This window comes from Ixodes scapularis, unplaced genomic scaffold, assembly GCF_016920785.2.
Source record: "Ixodes scapularis isolate PalLabHiFi unplaced genomic scaffold, ASM1692078v2 PGA_scaffold24__2_contigs__length_7659602, whole genome shotgun sequence".
Classification (NCBI taxonomy): Eukaryota; Metazoa; Arthropoda; class Arachnida; order Ixodida; family Ixodidae; genus Ixodes; species Ixodes scapularis.
The window spans coordinates 1,386,932-1,396,901 of record NW_024609851.1 but is presented as its reverse complement, the minus strand read 5'-3'; the positions used below and the strand labels follow the sequence as shown (position 1 = coordinate 1,396,901).

The window sequence follows — 9,970 nt, the reverse complement described above, 5'->3', positions numbered from 1 at the left end:
CTCCGTGACCCAATGCAACAAAAAGCCAGTCATGGGCAAGTTACCAGTAAAAAGTAACAGTGTTACAGTTACAGTTACCTAGGGGGAAAAAGTAACTCTGTTACAGTTACAGTTATCGGATTAAAAAAGTAACGTGTTACAGTTACAGTTACCGCAGAAAGAGTAACGCCGTTACTTTCTCGTTACAGTACCAAAATTGGACACAAGAAACCATAAACCAAAAAAAATATTTTATTTGTTACACTGTAGTGAGAAGAAAGATGAACTGCTGAGAAATTAGAAAACATTAAAACCGAAGGGTGCTTCTTTTTTGTGTCATTCGTCGTTTCAGAATTTTAACGATTATAACTTATTTGCAATATTTGTTATAACTTAATATCAACTGTTTTTCAAAATTGTCATCGGAGAGCTTCCCTCTCTTGATGGCGAACACATCGCGTCCTTTGCTGAACAGGCGTTCAGCCGGCGCGCTTGACGGAATCCCCGTGTTGAGCCTGATGAAGATCCTCTTTATCATGGGGAACCTTGAGAGCCCGGTCAGATCGGTCGCGGGGTCGCTCACCCACTGTTGCACCTCCGTTGATGATGGTAATGCTTGAGGCAAGTGGAAAAAAAAAATCGTCTTCGTCGCCATCCTCTTTGCCTGTTGCGTCCTCACTGCAGTGCTCCTCCAGCGCACGACATTCTTCCTCGAGCAGCCGTACAGTTGCAGCTTTCCGCTCGTTTTCCATGATCCAGGATAGCTTGAACTTGGGGTGAACCGCCGCTGCAAGGGCCAAGTCCTTGTCTTCAAGAACTACTGAAAACCTGTGACGAGACAAGAAACAAAAAGGAGATTTTTGCACTGCTTGAACCTATAAATCGAAATATGGATGATTGAAACCTACAATGTTAAGTGTAGATAGCTCGCACGGATATGCTACCATGCAAACGCATGTGCAGAGAGGGGTAGCAATATAGTGAACAACAAATATATCGCTCACCTCTTCTTGACTCCCGCCTCAAGGGCGTTGGAAAGTGGGGTGCAGTACTGCATTTGTGACAGGGACCCTTGGTATCGCAAGAGCGAGTGGAGAGTGGGCTGCAGCACACCCATATACATGTACTGCTCGCCTTGCAGGATGTCCAGTGCCTTCGCCACGCCATACATCGTCTGAAAGAGTACGAAAGGTTAGCGCACTGCATAAAGTGAAACAAATACGCTATTACAATACCTTGCAGTATTCGTCGATGAAGGCAAGCTCCTCATTCTGTAGCTTTGGCAGCGAAAGTCTCTCGAATGTGGCGTCCAGTTTGCCTTTCGAGACCTCATTCAGGAACTTTACAGCGTTATAGACGCTTTACACACGCGCCAGATTGAGCCGCCATAGCTGCCCTTCTCTTGTCTTACCGAGATGCCGAGCCACTGAAGCGGGCGTTGACGGGTCTTCACAAAGGCCTATGCTGGGCACAAGAACACAGTAGCATCTAAAATGGCAATAACCTGTCCTGTTGTGGTAATGATGAAGTGAAGCGAACGGAATAAGAGGGAACAAAAACTGAAGGTCAGTTATGGCGGCGCCCATGCACAGCTGCTGTAAAGCGTCTATACAAAGAGTTCCATCGCGTCGCGTTGGGGACAGGAAGTTGTCTTCCTAGGGTGATTTGTATGGCTTCAGCGGCTTGAACTGACTGGGCTTGCTTCCTCCAGAGACATTTCAGTTTTGCAAACACATTCTTCGCCATTGCACCGTAAGGTAACTGGTTGCACGCGTTTTCAGCATCCGCGGGGGCAACTAGATTAAGAGTGTGTGCAGCGCACCTCTGGTGCCGAGGCAAGTGGATCTCTGATGTGCAAGCGCCTGGAGCTGTGTCAAGAACCTCTGTGATGCAATTTTGGATGACATCTTCCTCAGGTTCGGTAGCTTCTCCAAATACCCTGCGCCACAAAATAAGTCACACCCGTCAGAACCTTTACCCAGCTGAGCTTGAACGTCGCAAAAGATATGAGATGATAGGTTAGCTACAAATTTAAACAATCGTCTAGTAGTGTTTAATGACTCCGATGGGGAAGTGTCATAAAAATAGGATTACGAAATGAAGCTACGCAACGAGTGTACGTCCGGATATTTTCAATAAAACTGCCTAAACTCGGCCAAATTTCACATGTGGAGCTTCATTAATCGTATAAAAGCAGTAAATGTCCCCCTATTTTAATATGTGCCCCTACACTGCAGATCGCCCCAACAGCATAATAAAAATTGTGAGTGAAACACAATGTACCGCATTTAATATGTAATTCTGGTATACGTTTGGGGTGATATGAAGGTGTCCAGCCGGAGCTCAGAGGGTAAAAAAAAAAAAAAAAAAAAAAAACAACAGGAACAAACAAGACCATAAACTTACCTAAAAGCCTTCACAAAGTTCGAACCATTGTCCGTGATCACGACACATATCTTGTGTAATATTTTGTAGTCCACAAACACTGCATGGAGCGCAGAAGCAATCACATCATATGTATGACGGCCTGAAAGCCGATGGCAGGTCAGCGCTGCGGATTTCCTTTCCAGGGATTCCTCATCCAGGAAGTGAACTGTCACTCCGAGAAAGCTCCTAAAAAGATTGGAAAAAAAAAGGAATGACTATTGTTGTTGCTGCGCCCTTCAATGTAGTGACAATGCAATCACGACCAAGCACGATGCTCTTGTATACATGCTTGAAGCTCCTATGGTCACCGCAAAATATTCTAATTGGAATCTTAAATTTCTGCAATTTTCTCGCCAGTCATACTAATTAGTTTAGGAACAACAAAGCTCCGGTTATAACCGTGACACTCATAATATAGCTGATTAATGCGGACTATTTTTATTATGTCTTACCATTTGACGACGAAATTACGAAAATGGCAATATGTTGGAAATCTAATAAGTGAAAATCAAGAGGTCGCTGTTCAGCCGAACAGCAAAATCTCGATTCCAGAGAGGCCTTGAATACTGAACCTGTCAAATTTACTATTCACTATATAAAAAAAAAAAAAAAGACGCACAGGTCTACTTGCCCACAAGTGATGCGCCAAACACATCGATCAATGGCAGGGGTTACAAATTATTTGGTGCGAAAATGTTATATTTCGTTCCAACATACATCTGAGCGCCGCCAAAAGTTAAATGCGCGTCGAACAGTACAAAACAAAATCTAAAAACCCAAGGAAACAGCGTCCTCTCTGCTTTCATTGAATGAAAAAAAAAAGGACAAACGCCAGAACGGTGCCCTTTCGTAACGGTCTTGAATGGCTGAGCAGCCGCTTAGATTAAACAATTGTTGTGTTTATAATAAGCATGTGTGACACTGTATTACCCCACTCCTGCCTTTGCCCTATATTGGGCTGGCAGTATTGATAAATAAATAAATAAACAAGGTATCGCTGCGCTCGAATGGTGATTACGTTCAACTTCGGGTTTACTTGCGCGCGGGTGTTTTCTACGGTGTAAACGTATAACGCAAAGGGAAGATAACGTTATATGACTCTAACGCTGCCATAAATAAACGGCTGGATCAGTAACACAGTAGTGGCTTGTGGCTTGACTGGTCACAAACATATTAGCTCCATGCACTTACTGCTCAAGTGCTGATGCAACAGGAGACACTTTTTACAAAAAGACTAGAAAATGGACTACGAGATCTTTGATCTTAAGGCTAGGTTTCTGTTGACAATGTACTACAATATCTGTATATTAATTATTTCAGCTATTCACAAATTACAGGCTTAGATGTGCCGGGTTCTAAAACAAACCGACCTGCGTCTCACTGAGAGTATCGTATAGATAGGGTGCAGTGCATCAAGAACTTACCTGTTTGAGGCTGTCCAGCAGTCTGCTGTGCAGCAGACCCTCGTCGCCTTCTCAAGGGTAGCGATGAGGGACGCTTTTTGTTCTCGGTAGAGGATGTCCAGATGATTCACAAAAGACTTTCGGTTCATCACTGTTGCCGATGGCTGCATTCCGATGATCAAGCGCCGGAAGTGTTCATTTTCAACGACTGAAAAGCACTGCATGTCGCCTACCACAAAGTTTACAATTAGCCTGTCTATCTGACTTTGCGGCACAGCTTTGTGTCGACTCGTTCCTGCAAGACAGAACTCCAGTGTCTGTGTCGAGCCGCCACCCGCATGTCTTTTCTCATTCGAGGGCTGACCAGGTTCGGCTTTCCTTTTCTTAGAGTCGAATTCCTTCAGAGCGACAGGATGTTTCTTCTGCGCAAAAAAAAAAAAAAAAAAGAAAGAAAAGAGCACAATTTAATGATATGGATATATTTCCCCATCGTCAGCACAATTCATAACGCCAAATGAGCCATAAGAAACCGGAGTTCCCAAGAATAGAAAGCTTAAACATACCTCTAGATGCTTGCGCAGGTTGGACGAAGACGTCCTGCTTGCTGAGTACTGTTTACTGCAAATGTTGCACAGCACTGTGATGTTTGTCGCAGTCGTTGTCAGAACAGAAAAATATTCGCGATACGAGGGCCAAGGTAACGGCTGCTCCGTGTCGGAAGACATGACTGCCTGTCAGGATGGCTTGAGCGCTATCAAGAATAAACAGGCTGAACGCGCACAGTAACCTCTGCTTGAGATTTCCCAATAGACTGACAAGTGATAGCTGAAGAATAGTGGCCATTTTTGAACCGTCTGGTTAAACTGGCCTCTGCGCAAACCAATCGCATTCCCGCACGTGGCTCAGCCCCCAAAAGTTTTCACCAATAGGCGACAGGGTACAAGCTTTCGGACATACGTTGCGTTAGATGGACCTCCCGCGTCAGTGAACATTTTCGTTTATTTTTCACTCCGAAACCAAAGAGGACACAGATGGTCACATAATTACCTTATGGGATATACTCGAAAGCAGGCTTAAATATAGCAGGTCAAACAGCTTTGGAAGAATATAGGGGGAAAGGAGACAAAGTGAGGCCTTCTGGTGCTCTACGTGTGTACGACGACCACCGCGGCGCCTCTGTCTCAAACGCCAACTGTGGAAGATCAGTCCGCACACGCGCCTCAAAACAGCAATTTCTCTCTCTTAAAAACACGTGTTTTCCGGGTAATCGCTTCAGCTGGAGCACTGCAGAGAATCCACAACAAAACGTCTATTGGAGTATTTCTTGGGGCTGTCAGCGGGAAAGGCAATTTACTCGAGCGGTTCCGAAGAGAAAGAATAAGTTAAACAAGCGCCGACTTTCCGCCTAATATGGGGACGGCTTCCTTGGAAACTCATAGCGAAGAGGGAGCGGCGACCGGCTGGGTGTAAAAGCGACGTACAGCGCGGACATATCTGACAAAGAGGAAGGGAGAGGGGGAAGGGCAGACACAGCCTAGACGGAATACTCGGAGACATGTCGCATGACCACCGACACCCGCAGACGGTCCCCACAGAAGAAGATTGAGCCAAAGTCGGTGAAACACACATTGTTTGCCTCCCCTACCACCGCAGGCGCCGCTTCCTTAATCTCCCGGTTTCGTGCTCGCTCGTCCGTCTCGTCTATGGTCCGTCGTGGGCAAAACGAGGCAATTTTTTTTGTTTGTTCAATTTCTTTTTTTTTTGTCAGCCAGGAATTTTAATTTTATAGTAAAAAGTAACTGTAACGGCCTAAACAGTTACAGTTACCCAATAAAAAAGTAACAGTGTTACAGTTACAAGTTACCAGTATTAAAGAGTAACGCGTTACAGTTAAAAGTTACCGAAAAAAGTAACTAGTTACCGGTAACGCGGTAAGACTGCAAAAAGCACGGACAGCAGTTTGTTAAGTGCACGAAGGAGGTGGTTTATACCATCCTTTTGTCGTAAGCATGAGCACCTGAGGGAACACTCGCAGGAGGTGAGCAAACCCCCTGACGACTCCATGCATCCAATAGTCGTACACCGCATGAAGTGCGACGGTTGTTCGCCCAGATACGAAGGTATGCGCGTACTGGGAGGACACCGGCAGAGATTTGGCAGGGAAGTCGCCGAATCGCACGCCATTAAGAGCTCGATCACTAACGTCGCTTCGGCTTCTCTAGCCCTTTCCGACAGGGAGATGAAATTCCTCCATCCCGAACTGGGCGGAAGGGACCAGTTCCGTCCCTTCCGCCCAGTTCCGTCTCCTCTTCTTTCAACCCCCCCCTTTTTTCCTTCTCTGCTCCCTCCCCTGAACCTGCTCGAAGGCCGTCGTTTGAACGGAGACAAAATAAATCTCGCTAAGAGTTGAAAGAGTTGTATGCGTCTGTTTTCGTCCCGAATTTGTGTTTATTCTACCGGATTTACTTTTCGCCGAACGACCGAGCCCATGCTAGCGCTAAATTTAGCGCATGCGTTAGCGCACGCTGTGCCAGGGTGTTTTAGAATAATGTTTCTACGCCGCAACGGAAAGGCCTAAGCACCTCGTGCTTGCAACGCCACAAAGATACAGTAACACTTTTTATTTTGCACACAAAATACTGTAACTTGAGAAGAAAAAAAAAGTTTCTTGGTTCACAGTAACATTTTAGATTTGTTTAAATATGAGAATGCAACGGAAGCAGTTGACTGGTAATGTCCACTTGCGTCGCCTAGGCAAGAGAGGTCTCGTGTACTGACCTTCGCACTCCATACCTTCGCCGAAAAACGTTTGCATGACGCAAGTTGCCGGCAATTGTTGCCCACCTTGCTGGGTCCTATTAAATGTTTCTTACGCGCACCTCCTATAGCAGTGTTCTCAAACTCATTAGAGTCAGGGGGGCCAGATGTCCCATACCGGAAAGGTTGAGGGCCAACGCAACGGGGGGGGGGGGGGGGGGGGGGGTAATCAGACGATTTTAAAATTGAAAAGACCTCGTCCTCTACGCTTTTTGTAACTCACAGTTTTGCCAGTGACATGTTTAGATTTGATTGGTTTATATAACTACTTTGGGGCCTCACGTCATGTGATATCAATAATTAAAATGACACCGCCCGCCAGCGTGCTAGCATTTCTAACGAAACAAGAAATTGCACTGTCGTTTTCGTTGCTTAATTCGCTTGAAAATTCACCAAGCTCAACATGTCTCTAAAAAATCAATCAGTTAATTTGACAGTTCTTGCTTTCCTGACGATTTTTGTTACAACACATTGAAAAAATACTGTGATGGCTCTAGTCCCGACCTCGTAGCTTTATCTTTGGCAGGTACTCCTGCCGATTGAGAGTTCGCACAGCCGAGATACATCCTGAAACGAATAGTTTGCGCTTGCAGCAGTAGCGTAATTGTTGTACATTGCAAAAAGCTGGGAAGCAAAAAAATAAAGCGAAACAAAGTGCAAATGAGCACAGATAAGTATAAACTATGTGAATACGTTAAAATAGCAAAGCTACTTTTCGAGCGGAAATGAATCGGCGTGATGAGATCACTATGGCGCATGCCATTTCCAGCGCACAGAAACCGGAACGTGTAGCCGGTTGCCTGCGGGCCGCGTCCCAGCGAGTCGCGGGCCGCGTGTTTGAGACCCCTGTTTTATAGGAATGCAATGTCGTCCTGCGTTGTATATCGCAGCTGAGATGATGTGGTGAGGGTCTAGGACAAATCGCCGACGGTCAACTCGTCGGCGGTTCATTCGTCGAATAGGCCGATTCGTCATAGGGCAATTCGCCGCACGAAAAATCGTTGCAGATGTTAACTGGATGCAGCTTTTTAAAAGCCAAAATATACCTTTTTCCCTGACATTTTAAAGCAAATACTGCGCCATAGCAATCCATAAAATTGCCGCAAAGTAATTTACCCCCATGTGCTCTTCCTTGTCGAAGAAAATAACTTGCCACTTTCACCGCTTTCACGGTGCCATGCGTAGATCTTATTAGGGGGGGGGGGGGGGGCTGGCTGGGGAGGCTGGGATCTTTATGACCAGGGGAGGGAGGGCTGAAGCCCCATAAGCCTCCTCCCTGTCCACGCCACTGCAGTGGGGGACGACCACTATGTCGCACACGTAACACTAAGGCGCGTGCGTGTTAAAGGGATAGTGAAACGAGATTTCGAGTTAACTAAACAAGGCCGGGCGGATAGGCGGGAAGTTGCAAAACCAAAAAATATCACACATACGGCGATATATCTAACGGATCGCCATATTTTTTTGGGAAAGAAGTGCGCGATTGAACGTGGCTGACGAGGCCGACGAGACAAGGCACGTCACGATTCCCATTCTCTCTCCTCGCTACGTCCCGCCAAGCTGGTGAACCGAAGCGAGGAGGAGAGAAGCGAGGCCGCTTCTCCTCATTCTCAAATTCTCCCAGAGGACAGTTACGTCAAAGAACTCGCTTGATCACGCCCTTCTTTTCCAAAAGTACGGCCATCCGTTTGAGATATCGATGTACGAGGGATGTTTTGGAGTTCGTAGAATCCGGTTCAACACTTCTGCAGCCTTACTTTGCGAAATCCAAATTTCGGTTCAGTATCCCTTTAACCTACCCGGTCCACCCATTCAAGCCGCTTCGCGGCGACAGTCTGCGACGACTTGTTACAAAACATAAGAAATAAAATTAACAAAAGGACGATCCCGAGATGGCATATTTTTCAACTTGTCTCAAGGTCCTTTCCTGTCTTTGCACTCATGCGACCTTTTTTTTTTTCTTTAGTTTTGTGGTTTAACACGAGCGCTGCACTTAGTCCAGATATAAAGTAACTGTATAGGCATTGCAGAGCTAGAGTATAGCATTCATTTTCCTTTTGCCGCCAACTCAGTATTGGCAGAGTTGGTAGCAAAAAGCGGGCACCAATCCCCTCCCCCCCCCCTCCCCCCCCCCCCCCCTCCTCCTCCCCCCCCCCCCCCCCCCCCCCCGAATCAAAATCCTGGCTATGTGCCTAGCTGAGAACATGGAGGAAGTGAGTCTTGTCTTGTTGGCAGCAGAAAAAAAGTGGGCACAATCCTGGGTGTCCCTCCGTAAGTTTCTCTCGAGAAGAAACGCAAACCTTTCTTGCCATTGTAAATGAGCTGAATATTGGCGACTCCAGCGAAATCAACGCAGCGTAGCGGCAACACCGAGAAGCTCAGGAGAGGAGGTTGTTTCCACTCTGTCGTCTGTTATCGCTGCTTGGTTCACGTAGGCAGCATAGAAACAAACATTGTTTCCAGTAATTATTGTTATGCTTCCGCTGTGTCATTCCTACGCACTGACTAGAAGAAGGTTTCTACCGTCGAAAAATCGCTTTGCTTTCACATGTAACACCGATCTTACGCTGCTGTGAAATAATTTATGGTGGTCAGCGTGCTGAACGACGAAAGCAACCTCCTTTCGCCCGCCATACTGCCTGACCGGCGCGCCCCTATAGTTCGCTGGAGTCGCAAATAGCTGAGCTGCTCGGCGAGGGCGGCACCCGCTCTGGCCTTGCGCATCGGAAGGAGCCCCTAAAGTAAGTTGTAAGCAGGAATAGCGTCGCGAGCTCAAAGTGCTGGTACTGCAGAAAAAGTAGTTCCTACCTCAGTGCTGCTCCTGTTTGCACTGGAACCTCTCGTCCTTGTGGTCCAACCATGATAGAAGTAGCTGTAGTGTCTTGAAAGCCGTTGGAAACGATCTTGCTCACCATGTCGCGTGCAGTATTGTTCCCTCGGTTCTAGAGTGGCAAGGCCCAGAACTCTCAGCGCTTTCTTGCATCCTGTAACTTCTTGCAGAGCATCAAAGACAGTGGTTAAGATCTTTATGCTATTAGAAAGGCCACCGCATGCGAAACACCAGACAGAAAATGTGATTACAATGTTCGGCTTGAGTTGGAAATGCTGGTTTAACTTTGAGATGTGACACAACATGGTGCGATCTTAGCATAGGACTTGAGCATTAAAGGGGCCCTGCAATGACTTTTTTACTGGTTTTAATTTGCACCGAACTTGAGCGCACTAAACATAGTAACTTAATTAAACTTTTTTTTCCCCTCGAATTTCGCTTTATCTTAAAAGTTATAGGCAAATTAAAATTACAAAAACAAGCAAAAAATAACTTCCTTCATGACGTCTTTGGC

At 46.3% G+C, this 9,970-nt stretch overlaps 1 protein-coding gene and 1 pseudogene across 1 annotated transcript; both read right to left on the bottom strand.

Annotated features, from left to right (window-relative positions):
- Positions 1–243: 243 nt before the first annotated feature.
- Positions 244–1,696, bottom strand: LOC121836297 (annotated as a pseudogene).
- An 814-nt stretch (positions 1,697–2,510) lies between these two features.
- On the bottom strand, positions 2,511–4,608 carry LOC120841231 (the record flags this gene model as incomplete). The annotated part of the gene is made up of 3 exons (XM_040212084.1): positions 4,373–4,608; positions 3,831–4,231; positions 2,511–2,592 (listed from the first exon to the last, which is right to left on the bottom strand). Coding segments are annotated over exons 1-3 (645 nt in total), but the record flags the coding sequence as incomplete, so codon positions are not given.
- Positions 4,609–9,970: the final 5,362 nt, after the last annotated feature.